The 15,169-nt window shown below is 34.7% G+C and overlaps 1 protein-coding gene across 1 annotated transcript in view; it reads left to right on the top strand.

Annotated features, from left to right (window-relative positions):
• Positions 1-10,864: 10,864 nt before the first annotated feature.
• LOC129234625 (retinoid-inducible serine carboxypeptidase-like) overlaps positions 10,865-15,169 on the top strand; it is a 59,772-nt gene continuing 55,467 nt past the window's right edge. Inside the window, exon 1 of the mRNA XM_054868658.1 lies at positions 10,865-11,114. Coding sequence (XP_054724633.1) covers positions 11,069-11,114 — 46 coding nt within the window. The 5' untranslated portion in view covers positions 10,865-11,068. The remainder of the gene's footprint in view (positions 11,115-15,169) is intronic.

The raw sequence follows: 15,169 nt of genomic DNA on the forward strand, positions 1-15,169 counted from the left end.
ACTCTCCACCCAAATACCAAAGACCCTTCAAGAGCGAGAGCCTCAGCCCAAAAAGAGAAAAGAACCTCTAAAAGTTTCAATGGCATAGCCTGCGCAATGACACCCCCTCCCCCTCCCAGGTGGGCACCCATGCCCAGTTTCAGTGGTGGATTTTTAGGTTTCGGGCCTGCCACAATAAAATTTTTGGGGGGGCCTCTTTGAAATGAACAGAATGACGTAAAATATTTTTGATGTCGATGTTCGGGCCCCCGGTCATGAGCCGCTCGGATTAAATCCATGACTTAGGCGGCCCGCAATTTCAAATTTTTCTAGGTAAGGGGGAGGGGTAAAAAATTTATTCTCAACACAAAATTTATCGCAAAGCAAGAAAAGCCACTCCGACTTGTGTGAAAAATGTGTAAAAACGGGGCAATTGACCTCCTGACCCCCAACACAAAAAAAAAAAAAAATTATTGCCATTCACGAAGCTTAAAAAAAACTTCTCTTGGTCTATCTTCCAATAAATAAAAATGTTTCGAAAAGCAATTTATGCGTCTTTCTTGATACAAGAAAGGATAAAATAAGAAACACCGTCAAATCGCACAAATTGCAGATTACTGCAGACACGTATATCGGCGTTACAAGAAGCGCCTTTTTCAATGCAAAAGAAATAAGCTTAGGGGACCGTTCATTAATTACGTAAGGGTTCCGAGGGGGAGGGGGGTTTGAATAATCTATGCATAACCAGGGGCGGCAAATAGGGGGGTCAAGAGGGGGCGGTTGCTCCCCCAAATTTTTCGCTAAGAATAATAAAAAATGGGTAAATTCAATTTAGATAACTTAGAAAATCATTTGCCTGCATTTTCAGGGAAAAAAAAACTGATGGAGAATAATTGTTTGCCGTAACCAAAGAACTCTTCAGATGGGCTACATATTTAAAGCTTGTGTACTCTGTTATGAAGGTGAATCTTGTATGAGATGTGTACAGTGTTGAGACTTCGCAATTTTTACGCGTGAACTCCATGTCATTTTACAAAAAAATTTATGCTTATATTATAACTTAATGTTCGGCTGGTAAATGTTCATTAATTCCTTGTACTAGAAACACAGTTTAGCAACTCGAAGTATTACATGCTTTCATGGAAACTTTTTGTAAATATATGCTATTTTTGAAAAATATCCCGCACCAAAACATAGCTTCATATCAACAAATATATCTTGAGGCTCTTTACTTGACAATCTCTGAGTGACACACGATGGTATTCAAGAGTTAAATCTGTAAAAAACCCTGGAAGAATTGCTGGAAAGCAATGTTTTCAATGATAGTAAATCTGATGTCATTCTAATATGTATGACTTTATCTGAATTTTTGTTTACTTTATTTACACTGTGGAGCGTTTTTTGAACAGTGCTACACTCTATCATAAAAATTTAAATCCGCTAATCTTATTTCTTGAATTGACACTTGAAACTCCTAGTAATTTTTGCACTAATGCAACTTGATCAAAGTGTGGAACTTAGTGTCAGAACTTTCCATAATAGTTTTTAGAGTATGCCAATGTAGAAGAGGTAACAAAACCCACATGAAGTTGTCGTCAAAATATTAAATCAATGACTGAATAAAATAAATAGTTCAAGTTTCTCTAGAAATTGAGACAGAGTTTGAAGGGATATATTTATCATCGATCTTAAGTTCAATATTTACTTATAAGTAAAATGTATAGCATGAGGGAAGAGGAATTGTTTTGTGAATTGCGATTATACTTTTTAATGACGCAAAATAAATACTAGTCCAAATAAAAAACTTTTCTTGGTTATTTTAAAGAGAGGAATTAGAAGGAAATGTGTTTTTTAATATAACTTTCTTGCTTCCATTGTTTTTTGACTGTTTCAACAGGCACGTAGCTAGAACTTTGTTAAGGGGGGGGTCCAAGGTTGCACGAACTTCAAAAGAGGAGGCTTGCTAAAGCAGAATTAGTAGCTGATAATTACACAAGACTAAGATAAATCCAATTAAAACTGATCATTAAAATATGATAATTAACTAAAATTAATTAAATAATTGAAATTAATAGAGTCATTAGTTAAAATTAGTTAACAAAAAGTTTATGTTAAGTGGTAATCACATACAAAGTTTCCAAATATGGGTGAACCTCTGTCCTCCTGAAAATAAGTGATATATTTTCTATTAATAAAAAGGGAACAAGAAAAGAAAAACGGAAAACGAAAACTGTTCTAGAAATTACTTGGAAAATGCATGCGATAATTTAGTAGAATATTAAAGCTTTGTAATATATTTCAACAAAATATGTACATATGTACTTATGCCATTTCATTTGAAAACTAGAAAGTCACCCGTCAAGGCATGACGGGTGAAAATTGCTTCAACTCTTCTTCATTTGAACGAAGCAATTGCCTGTTTGGTGATATTTTGATAGTTGAAATTTTAACTCTAACACCAGTGGATTAACCCTAAACTCTAGTAGATAGCGTTCATTGTTTTCGTTTCTTCATTCCTCTGATATGACACAGTCTTACCAGTAAAACTGTTCAAGTTACCGGATCGAGTTCAGCCTTGTCACAATAAAGCCTTTCCTTGCATGTTAAACATTACCAAAACATATTATCGAATTACATATCATGCCGTGGTGCGAATTCATTGTTGAAACACGCGGGTTACTCGATCATCGGCACTATTTATATGAGGATAAATAAATCTATATCTATGGAGTCGAATGTATAACTATATGAATGTTACATAACGTAACCCTGTCCGATTTGAACAACATTTCAGGCAAAATCCCACAACTCTCTCAACGAAAATATTAAAACAAGGTTTCATTTAAAAAGCTTGAATTAGTTTTTATTTCTTTACATTTATAATATTCTTTTGATACCACGAAATAGAATGATATTTCCAATCTTATCCGTTTTCTAATTATCATTCCTAATCATCAATTAAAAGCTTGAACAAACTATTAACTCTTTGGGGGACGGAGGCTTCCTTTGTTGCAACCATTTTTTATACATATATTTTTTCTTTCTTCAGCCAACTGACACAGTGATTTCAGTTAGCTGAAAAAAAAAGAGAAGCAAGAAATAAATGGTGTTCTCAAGTGAAGTCGCTATTCCTCAAAGGGTGAATGCTGTTCGAAAAAATTTTAAATATCGGAAAATCGTTTTTTATCATTATTTTTTTCTTTCTAACGGGGCTGTGTTAGAGACTTTAGCCTTTTGCGGAACAAGTGCGAACCAACGATATGGCATCCAGTCATTCATATGCCACCATTAAGGCGCGGATGTGAATGTCACAGGAAAATTTGATGCCCAGTTTCCACCAGATGGACACACCTGAGCTCTCTTCGATGCGAAACTGCAAAATGAATTTAATTTTGTCAAGAGTATTCACAGTCAAACGACCTAAGAGATCTTTTACATGCCGATTAATGGAATGTATACCTAATGAATTAAATTAAGCATCTGTGTAATTTTATTTTAACAACATGTTGTTAATTTTAACAACAATACATATCATATTTTACGACGCAGGTAATGATTTTTTTCTTCAATACGATGTTAGCAAAACACTCTATTGCAAGAAATAGTAAATATCTTTAGCTTGAAGAAAATAAGTGTTTAAAAAAAAGGCAATATATAACAGAAAAGCTCAAAAACATTTACCTCGTATTCACCTTTTTTTGTTTCTTTGCTTGTAATGCAGTAAATAGCGGTAATTTTCACCTAGTAATTTATAGTTAAATGCACATGCCTGTTTTTTGTTAATTTAATGCTACCTTCACAATTTACTAAAGATGGATGCATAGATGCTAATTAAATAACTCCTTAATACAAAGCCAGTGAATAACAATCAGAAAAATGTATTCCAATGATGCAAATACAAATATGTTTTATGGAACAACATCGAATAAGATTTTTTTTCGTCAATTAAAAACTAACTGTTTTTCTTTTGGATCACAATTCAGTAAGATTTAAAAGTAATAATTTCTAATAAATTACTTATTACATGCGTTAATATGGCCGAACTTGTAATTTCATAAACTGATCGCAGTAAAATATTCAAGTACTTTTCAATTTAATTTTTCTATAAAATTTTGATACCGTAAAAAGTTTGTTACATCAACTTCAAGTTTTATTTATTCATTTATTTTATTTATTTTACCTTCAAACACGAATTTTTTTTGGGCATTTAATATGTTCCATGATCATGCTTAAATATTGGGGGGAAAACATCAGTAAAAAATCTACGTAATTTGTTACTCAGAAAGGAGAGAGATGCTAAAAGTAATCTAAAAGTTCAAATAAAATTTTTATCAAAATATAAAATGAATCTGAAATGAACCATGCCAAAAATATAGAGTTAAAATGCAAAAAAAAAAATCAATAATTATTTTTCTCATAATCAAACACACGAAATGTGTAGAATTTCTTTTTTCGCTGCTGGCTTAGAATCTAAAATTAGTTTTTAAATGAAAAGCACATTAACACGTAAAATTGCTCGTATTATCAAAACTTTAAAAGGGAGCACTGCGACTTACCTAGTTTGGGTAAACTTAATTTTCTTTTGCATACAATTTTGTTCAAGATATGTTTTCTATAAGTATAACACAGATAAAAACTGCGTGTTAAAACAGAAAAGAATCGGAATTCAATTACTGATTCACCAGGAACGCACCTCACTCTGGCTGTCTTTCGTACAACATGCGTCTACGAAATCCACGAAAATCCAAAAAGAAAAGAGAAAGAAATAAAGAAAACCACGCCAATGAGCCTGTGGGATACAGCGGAAGTGGCAATAAATGCTTGTTTTTACTTTGCCAATGGCAATTTGATGGACCAAGGAGAGGGGCTGAATTTCAAGGTCACAGGACCCAGCTGGTTTGAAAGTCGAAAGGGACATTTCCCCGTTTCGGACGGAGTAGGTGACACAGCAAAAAGCAGACGAAAATTGGGAACCTGCAGTTGTTGCACGAGGTTCTCGTGTTCTGAATTGACTCAAGCGCTGAGAAAATTGCCGATTACTGGGAATATTTAAGGGGAGAGAATGCTGCGTTTTATAAAATCATTATCATTCGGAAAAATTTTTTTCATGCGACATGCAACAACTGAGAAAAAAGGAGAAGGGTCTTTCGGGAAGGGGGGGGGGGGGGGTCCGGACCCCATGGACCCCCCCCCCCCTTGGCTACGTCCTTGGTTTCAATCAGGTCAGTCATTTAAAAGATGACATTTGTGATTAAATTGAAAAACAACATAAATAAAGCATAAATTAACACGAAAATACAGCATATAGCTATTCCAAGGCTTCAATGGAGCCTTTTCATCGATGCAAAAAACTCAGCACACAACCAGTAGGAGAACTGAACGTAAACCACTTTTGACTTTTGTGTCTCAGGAGGTTAGAGAATTAATTACCTTTGAAGAGCGATGAGGCAAGCAAGACCTTCATTTTCAGCTATACTGGCAATAAAGCAAAGCATTGGATATTAATTAAATATATAGTTACAAAATTTTTTCTTCTTCCTGACTCCAAAAATAGCAGATTAAAACAATTTCATTCGGAAAATCGAGAAGTAACCCCACCTGAATAGTATAAAATCGGGGAGCCCCTGCATGTATTACACTCAACAGAATGGTACTTACCTATCACGGTCTTTTGATTTTTTGAAGATGGTTCCGTGGATGTTGATGATGATTCAGTTAAAAATTGCTAAGGTTCATTTGATGTAGAAGGTTTGCTACATTTTCCCGTTTCAAGCCACCTCTCCATATTCGTAATCGAATATGTAAAAAAAAAAGCATTTTTACCAAAATAGGAGCGCTCTTCAGGTCACCTACTCTCAAGGAGACCAAAAGACCACATGAAATTATCTTTTATTTTTGTCGGAACGTCCTTTTATTTCTGTCTTTTTTTTTTTTCTGGTCATCTTGCGCTTCTTTTTTCGTTGGTCTATTGGAAGTGACATCACAGTATCCATGGTTATGCTGGCTTACGATTTGCTTTTGAAATTGCACGTTAATTTTTAGACTCCTCCTCTTTTTTTTCTGTAACGTAACGCTTTTTTGGTCAAATTTGAGATGCCGCAAACACATTTGAGAAACCGCGCTTCGGTAAGGTACTTTGAAGCCACGTGTTGAATAATGTCAAACAATGACACGTCTCCTTTCCCTTTCTACCCCAAACTTAACCTTTGACCAGCTAAGTGGTCTTCTAAATTTTTGTGCATCCTTTGGCCAGGGTGTTGTTGCCAGCTGCAAAAAACCGCGAAAGAAGTCTGGTGTTTCATTTTGTTTGGGAAACATCGGGGTCGCTATAAATTGAACCGAATCGGCGAAACAAACACTGCAAAACTTGAAACAGAAACCTGGAAGCGCCGAGAAACGAGATAAGAAAGAAAGGGGCAGAAGCTCAGATCCCCGTCTGATGTCTGTTGACTTATTAGCACGAGAGTCGTAAAAAAAAAGGGGGGGGGGGTGCATATACGCTGGAGACTCGACTATGGATGGTTGACATTGCACTCGGGAGAAGATCCTCTTTCTAGCATCCTTCACTAAAGCTAGTGTGCGTAGAGCAGAGCAATAATTTGTTAATGAAGTTCACTTTCCGACTTTCCGTTCACTATACACATCACATATTTTATTTTTTTAGTTCATTTTTTTTTTCGATGTTCATTTCGTTTTATTTGATATGAATTAAACATGGTAAATTGTATATTACGCAACTGTTTAAAGTCTTCAAAGCAAAAATAATTTCCCCAAAATAATGAATTTCATCTTGACAATTATCGAGGGGGTCCGATTTTCAAATATTGAGAGGGTCCGGTCCTCAAATATTGGGGGGGGGAGGGTCCGGACCCCTTGGACCCCCCCGGCCGCGACGCCCATGTTCTGTGCACTTCCTCCTCCAGGGGCTTGCACAGAAATTTTGGGGCTGTCACAAATGCTTGTTTTGGGCCCCCTCCATATTGTTTACCCATATTTTCAACCCTAGGTTTAAAAATATTAGGCCCCATTTAAGCTCGGGCCCGGGCCAACAGGTGTCACTTCTCCCCTCTGTGCACGATCCTGCCCTCCTCCCCCTAAAACTCTTATAAAACTTACACTGTACTGATTTCGAGCCGGGGACTCCTCAAAGGCTGGGCCCCTAGTTTCCGATTAGGCGAGTATCTTGTTACCAAGATGTGCCAAATTCAGCTCCTTGATACATCCTGAGTAAAAAATGCAAAAATCACGATTCTCGCGTTTTTGTAGCATAATTTTCAAGATCATTTTTGTGACTGATATGTTTCTTGTCTTGCATTTATTTAATGCCGAATTCAGTATCGTGGAAGTTCTTTTGTTATTGCTTGTTTTTTCTCTTACTTCTACTGCATACTGTTAATACCTTTAGTATGAGGAAAAAAAATAACACTTACTCTACTCTCTTTCATTTTCTGCACTACTTGTGATTGAAAAAAAAAAGTTTGTTTCGAGAAACATTTCCTTGCATTTATTTTTAACTTAAAACGGATGTGTCTTACAAAGTTATAATCATTTTGTAAGACTGTGCAATCAACTTCTGAAAAGTGTAAATAAAGAGCTTTAAATAATTTCAACTGTTCGAGAGTCTTTGAAAATTATTTAAGTTTTTGAAATTCCTTGAAAAGTTCTTCAATTTTGTATCTTATCAAGAAAATAAAGTATGAATTGTCCAAATGGCCAGAATATTACTCTTCTGTTCTTATTTTCTGAATGTCTACACCATTTCTTTTAAACTATTTTTTACAATTTTCATACTGTATGGCATTTAATGAAAAAAAAATGGGAGTAGGGTTAGTGATCAAAAACAAACTTCACTAAAAGCCGATGTGAGCAGATGACTGGGTGCTTCTCTTTTCTCCTCACTCATTTTTCCTCTCTGTCCATTAAGTTCCATGATTTGTCGAGCAAGCAATTTTTATTTTATTTGATCTTGATTTGCAAAAGAATGTAACATTTAAAAGACTTTGTATGCCTAGTTTTTTTCATATTTTTGTTGTCTCAATTACCTAATATAAGGCCTCAAAATACAGATTTTTTTTTCGAAAATTTCTCGGGGGAAAAACCCCCGGACCCCCTGAAATTATGGGTGTTCTACATCCGACTTAAAGGAACACTCTCCTGTTATCCTTACCACTAAAGATGAATAAGAAAAATAAGAGGAAATTAAAATAACAACGTCCAAACAGTGGAATCATTAAAAATCGGGACAAAAAGTCTTCTATGTTAACATTTTTATGCGTTTGTTGTGTCTATATATACTATATGTGTGTGTGTTAGGGCAATGTGCTAATCCGGGCCCCTCCCGAAAAAAAATTCTGGATACGGCCTTGGTATATATGTATGTATGTGCGGATGTGCGTATGTATGTCGCATAACTCAAGAACGGTAAATCCTAGAAAGTTAAAATTTGGTACGTAGACTCCTAGTGGGAACTAGTTATGCACCTCCCATTTTGGTTGCGTTCGGGGAAGCTTTTCAAAGTGAAGTGGTTGCTTGGTGAGCAAAAAGCTTCTCGCCAAACAAGATAAACAATTTAAAAGATCTATCCATATTTCTGAGGAGTTGAAGGTGAGAGGAGGTTCTAATGGAAGTAGCTGTGATGAAAAAGGAGAATAGGGAGGATGATAGTTTGGCAGATACTTGGCGGGCAAACTAGATATCATAACTTTTTATGGCTGAGGGTTTTTGTGTTTAGGATGCAGGTTTTCTTTTTTGTGCGGAAAAGTCAAAGGTTTTCTTGGCGGGGAAATTTTTACAACAGGGTTGTTTTTGATGAGAATGTTATTGCGGATGTGTTTATTTATTGTTTATTTATTTATTTATTTTATGATTTATAAATTACTGAATATAGAAAATACCCATTTTAACTTAACATGTGCAAGATCTATTTTTAGACATACCGATTTCTTTCTTCCCTTTTTTTTCCCCCCAAAGACCTCAAACTCTCCAGGGTCACTGAAACATGACTAGTTGAAATCCGATTTTTTCATCTACTCTTCATATGCCTGTAAATGAGGGACCGAGCCAGTTTTGCTAGAAAAAATTCTCCTGCTTTACACTTAATTGTGTTTTTAATTTACATCTCCGATAATGAGAGTCCTACACAAACTTGATTAGGCTAAACTCAAAAAGAAGCAGCTACAGTCTCTGGCTATCATGACAGATAAACAGTAAAAGCCCAGACAGATCCACTTCAGTAGGATATGATCTTGTTGATGAGACATCTGCCTTGTCTGAGCAACTTTGAACTGTTTTACCTCTTTGGCTACTTTCTTAAATCACCGTTAAATGACGTAATCAACAAATTTCGCACATTTCATATTTTCATATGAAAGCATTAAAGATATTTTGATTCATATTTTCTATTCTATTCTATTCAAGAGTCACAACTGACTACAACTGTATTTATGTCGAGGACTGCATACTAGTGCCTTGCCTCCATTATTTTATATACCGATAGATGGCAGCACCATCACCGGATCGAACAGTTAATGAGAATTTAGAACTAGTCCAAGAGCTAATAGCTACCTGGTACTAGCACCCCCAGAGGTATCGTTTCACTTGGAGGACATTGAGACCACGAGCATATTTAACGTCGCCCAGTCCCCTTTAATGACGACGGTGGGTCTTCGACCAGCGGGGATCGAACCCGAGCCCCTCCGGCCCCGAGTACAATGCCCTACCGATCAGGCTACCACGGCCGATTCATATTTTGATCTTCAAAAATTTCATATTCTTCTATCTATCTATAAGAGAACGACCAAATATTTTCAATGAACCGGTAAGAGTCGACATTCTCTAATTTCTATTTTTCACGGTAACGAATATATTCATATAATGATTATTTATATGTGTTTTTGTTTACTACACAGCTGCAATAGATAAATAGGGGCAAGGAGTTCCTTGGGACTAGTTGTTCCTTGGAGCAACTTGCCCCACAAAGAAGGAAGAGCTAGCCCCACAAGTAAAAAGTCCTTGAAGAAATAAATTATAGGTTAAATAACGAAACGTTAATCGTTTCAGCGCAGTATTTTAGAATGCACAATAGATATTTGCATAAAAGCACTAAAAAATTAAACTCTATCATTTAAAATTCGTGAAAAATACCAAAAAGTTCAAAAACGAAAATATTTATAAAAGTGGATCAGTGATGAACGTGCTCAGTTTTTAATGTAACTGACGCCACTGGCCTAGCCGCCTGGCTAACAATATGGCTACCAAGACCATAGGTACGCTGCAACATTCCATTTTACCAAGTATTTGTAAAATACATTTATCTTTTTTCTGCATTAAGCTTTTTCAAAAGGAACAACTTACCCGCGGAATTTTTAACCCCGCTCTCCCCTATGCTTTTGTCGGATGTCTTTTCATTCATTTACCCTAGTGTTACTCGGAGTCACTCGGGACAGAGGTCTGAAGGCACCCATAAGCTCATTTCTTTTGCATTTAAAAGCGTTCCTTGTAACGCCGAAACACGTGTCTGTCGTAATCTGAAATTTATTCCATTTGACGTTGTTGTTTCTTATTTTATTTTTTAGGCAGAAAGGTATTTATTACCAGTAAGTAACTGGTTACTAACCGAAGCGTTCTATGATCAACCGGTTACCACGGCGCCGCGGTTATCATTCTAAGCAGTTGATTGGTTGATTGGAGCGCGTGATTATTAGCTGTCACGTGATTAACTAACAGGTCGCTCCCAGTCGAGCTCGTCGAACGCAACCCTTGATTAAAAGACAGGAACCCATTAGTAGCGAAGAGGAGAAGCCAATAGTTTGCAAGTCTCATCTTCTGTCAACTCTTCATGGCTAATCGAAATGTAATAAGCATAAGTTTTGTTCAGTTTTCGGATGTGCAAGTGTAGAAAACAACTTATAGAAATCTGATACAGTATTTGCTGCGTCATAGGCTTTTCCCCCATCAGATTGCATGTTATCGCTTCTTCAAAGCGTATGGACACTGATCAGCGGTTTCTAAAAAGTTCTCAGTGTGTTATTCTGTATTTTCTAAACAAACTAAGCGTAATTTTGGAAATTTCGCTTGTGATAGAAGAATTATGTTGCTGTTACTACTGGCAATAAGTTGTTTAGCGTTGACTTCGGGTAAGATAGATATTTTTTACGGTCTTTTTTTCATTCAAAAGCCGGTGCTATATTTTTTGCTTTTCTTGCTAGTATTTTTCATTTACATTTTTTAAATTTGGACAATCGTTTAAAGCATAACTAATTTCTCCCCGCATTGCTTCTCCGTTTTGTAGATCAAAACATTCATTTTGAAAAGCTCTCCTTTTTTTTTTGTGTGTGTGTGTGGGGGGGGGGGGGGTTCAACAGATTTATCAAAATATTTATAAATTACATTTTTAACGGACAATCTTATTTTATCTTCTACAATACATCTTTGTATGTTTTCGAAGTGGCTTCGAATTTTTAAAGTAAATTTTGTAATACTAGGTGGCTCTGCCCCCTGCTCGCTAGCTAGACCTCAAGATTCAGAAAATTTTCAAGTGGCCAATGGCCACTAGACTCAAAAAACTTGGTGGCTACCAATTTTACCAGGTTTTGAAAACAGCGCTCTAGTACAAAAATGGGGGGGGGGGGGAGATTTCTATTTGTATTTTTTGAAACAAATATTATGAAAGTGATGCTAAAGGAATGCTAACAAGAAATGTAAATTATATTAATCATGGAAATATAAGAGGCTTTGGGTGAAGGTTTGGAGATCCTGAAGCAAATGATTCATTCCACCCATTTTAAAGTTTCATAAGGAAAAAAATCATTAAATCAAAAATAAAGTAGTGTACACAGTACCATGGTCCCACAGTGAAAAAAAAAGTATTTCCCATAAAAACAACAACAAATTCCTTCAAAATCTTTTTGTAAATCATTGCAAACGCCATGGTAGTAAAAATCAACATGCACCTTTCAGGTAACTAGTTTAATGAAAGAATTAACTGTAAGAAAATTAGCACGAAGGGAATCGAAAAAATATTGGATAAACATATGATTTGAATTTTTTCAATAATTAAGATTATTGGTTTTTTTTTTTTTTTGGCATAAAAATAACTAACTACAAACCTCCTCCAGTAATATACAATTTGGCATTTACCAAGAATATATTTCCAAAAAAAAAAAAAAACATTCTTTTTGCATTATTTGAACAAAGGGTATGATCAAACATGGCGACTACGTTCCATACGCAGCATCTCTGTAGGATGACTATGAAGGGAAAACGATCAAAGGACTGGCTATTTGGCTTATATTTTAATCTGATGCGATTGAAGATTAAAAAATTACAACAGTTATTCGAATAAATAGAAACTAGCCCCCGTTGTTTAAACGATTTTCAATGGAACTTATTCCTAATCGATTGCGAGTATTAGCGTCCACATCACACAGCAGAAATATAAGATATAACTTATAGAAATATAGTAATATAGCTTTTTTCTTTCTATTTTTAATTATGTATAGGATTTTTAATGAAATACAGGATTTATGGGACAACATGGAACATTGATTATGGCAAAGGAATGATAAAACGGGGCGCACGGGGGGGGGGGGGGGGGTCAAAACAAGTTGCCTTTTCAAGTTTTAAATTAAATAATTTGTCTTCCTATTTTGACGATTTTTTCAGAATAAAGGCTGTTTGAGTTAATTGCAGGGTTGGCCGGATTGGACCCAATTGGGTTGGACCCAATGGGTTTTTTTGAAAAAACCCATTTAAAAAAACCCATTATTTAGCCCACTTTTGGTTTTTTTAAAATTTTCTGAGAACTTTTTTTTTTTAAATAATTAATTTAAATACTTTTACAATTTAAACTTCTTTTTTATTTCTTCTTCACAATAGGCAATGGACATAAAAAATGAATTTTGAACTTTAATAGTATTTCTTAACTCTTAAGGGCATTAAAAAATGCTTCAAAGATTTAAATAAATATATTTAACTTTTTTCCTTCAACTGGTCAATAAGGAACTCAAATTATCTTGACTAAGTCCTGTCACGTCAGATTTTCTCAATATTTGCAGATTGTACAAAGGATACTACTTTAGCTAAAAGGCTCTCATGTGAATTATTTTCTGCAAACCAACACGTCACAAAACTCGAATAAACAAGGTATATTTTTTAGAAATTAACGGGTTTTACAAATGGTCAGACAGAAAACGGAATAGGATTTACAGTATTTTCATTATCTTACGAAAAAGTTTAATATTTCTTACTCTGTACACAGAAATAGAAAAACGGGCAACATAAAATTCAAAGAAATGTCTTGATTAAGCTGGAATTCAGTAAAAAGGGATTTAAACTACTTGAGGTTCTACAGTAGTTTTGCATAACAAAATGAAATACAATAAAGTAAAATACAAAAAAAAAAAAAAAAAAAAAATGTCGAAATTAAAAACGAACAAATTAACAATAGATTTTATCACTCAAGAAGTAACTTTGCCTTAATTGTTGGTAATCATGGAAACTAAAAAAATCTGAAACTTCACCATTCTTGAATTTTGTCGTCTTTTATACCTTTCTTCAGAAAACGCTGAATTTTCCAGCTTTTTTTTATCAAGACAATTTTTTGGCTTTGTCCATATACTTATGCTACAATATGCTACGAGTACCCAACTTTTCCCCTAAAAAAAGACAAAAAAACCCACGTTTCTTTTAAAAAACCCAGCTTTAGTTGGGTTTTTTTTGGGTTTTATTTAAAAAAACCCTGGGTCCATGGGCTTTTTAAAAAAAACCCGGGTTTTTGCCAACCCTGGTTAATTGGGAAACAAATAGAATCGGAACAACCTTCGAGGGTTTATGTAAAAAAACATACAATATGATTTTTTTTTTTTCACTTTTAAAGAGCCAAAATTTGCAAAATATTTTCATACTTTCAGAACAAGATTTAAAGTTTTAGAAACAGGTCAATAATTAATCCTTAAAAAACTACATTTAAGACAAAATAGTCAGTTTTTAGCACATAAGCGTCTAAATCAATTAAAATTAAAAAAAATGTTCTGAAGATAAAATTTCGCATTTTTCCAGAAAATAATTACGAATTACCCAGGAAAAAGGGCATATTTTTCGTTGTTATCAATAGTTTGCACTGCAATAAACATCCAATGCCATTTTCGGAAACTTAGGCTCTTAAAAAGTCTTGTGTATTGCCATCTTGGGAATGACCAAATATGGCGGCGACAACAAAAATTAAGAAATAATTTTTTGAATTTGTAGCGTGAAAACAATTTTAAAATAATAAATCTTCGTGAAACTACAATTCAGTTGAAAAGTTTTTAGCACATTTGCGTCCAAGGCAATGAGAATAAGGTTAAGTGTTAAGAACAAAACTTTTCATTTCTCAAAAAAATTACATATTTAAAATAAATTAAAAAAAAAAGAAAAAACAAGTTGCAGCACATTTCGCGTTTTTTCTTCATTAGTTTGCAGTTAAAGGAAACATCCAATTCTGCTTTGTTTTTGGAAAGTTAGGCATTTAAGCAACGTGTCTACTTCCATCTTATCAGTGACCAAAAATGGGGACTACGTTTCATTTGTAGCTGAAAAGACTTTTTGATTAAAAAACGATTTTCCCAATTGACCCTACCATCCGCAGGCTTGTGCTTTAAATGCAGGAAAATGTTCTTCTCCCGCTAAATTTGTGCATAATTCCTGTTCACCCTTGGAATTTTTTTCTTTGGTACTATTGAGGGGCAAAAATGGCGTCCGCGGTCCTTTTTTATTTTATTGCCAGCTTCATTTTGGCTCAAAACTTTTTTTTCAGGAAACATCGATAAAAACGAAGATTAGAAATCAAGGGACAAAATTCCCTGAGAAAAAATTGGATTTTTTTTTTGGGGGGGGGGGGCAAAATTTGAAATATCCGCGACAGTTTTAACTATGTCGTTCTCCATGACAATTCCAGGTTTTCCGGAGCGTACGAACCACGTTTAATAACCGTATTTTCCTATGTATTATCCGCGGGCGGCCTATAATCTGCAGGTTCTAAAATGGGCCTGAAGAAAAAAAAAGTTTCGTATAATCGGAGGCGGTGTATAATACGATGTAAAAAAATAAAGTTTGAATTTAATATACCATTTGAGCAACTAAACTAAAAACGTGAAAAGGTGATTACTTTGAAGAAATAATCAAAATTAATCTGAAATATAATCTAAAATAC

This window comes from Uloborus diversus, chromosome 1, assembly GCF_026930045.1.
Source record: "Uloborus diversus isolate 005 chromosome 1, Udiv.v.3.1, whole genome shotgun sequence".
Classification (NCBI taxonomy): domain Eukaryota; kingdom Metazoa; phylum Arthropoda; class Arachnida; order Araneae; family Uloboridae; genus Uloborus; species Uloborus diversus.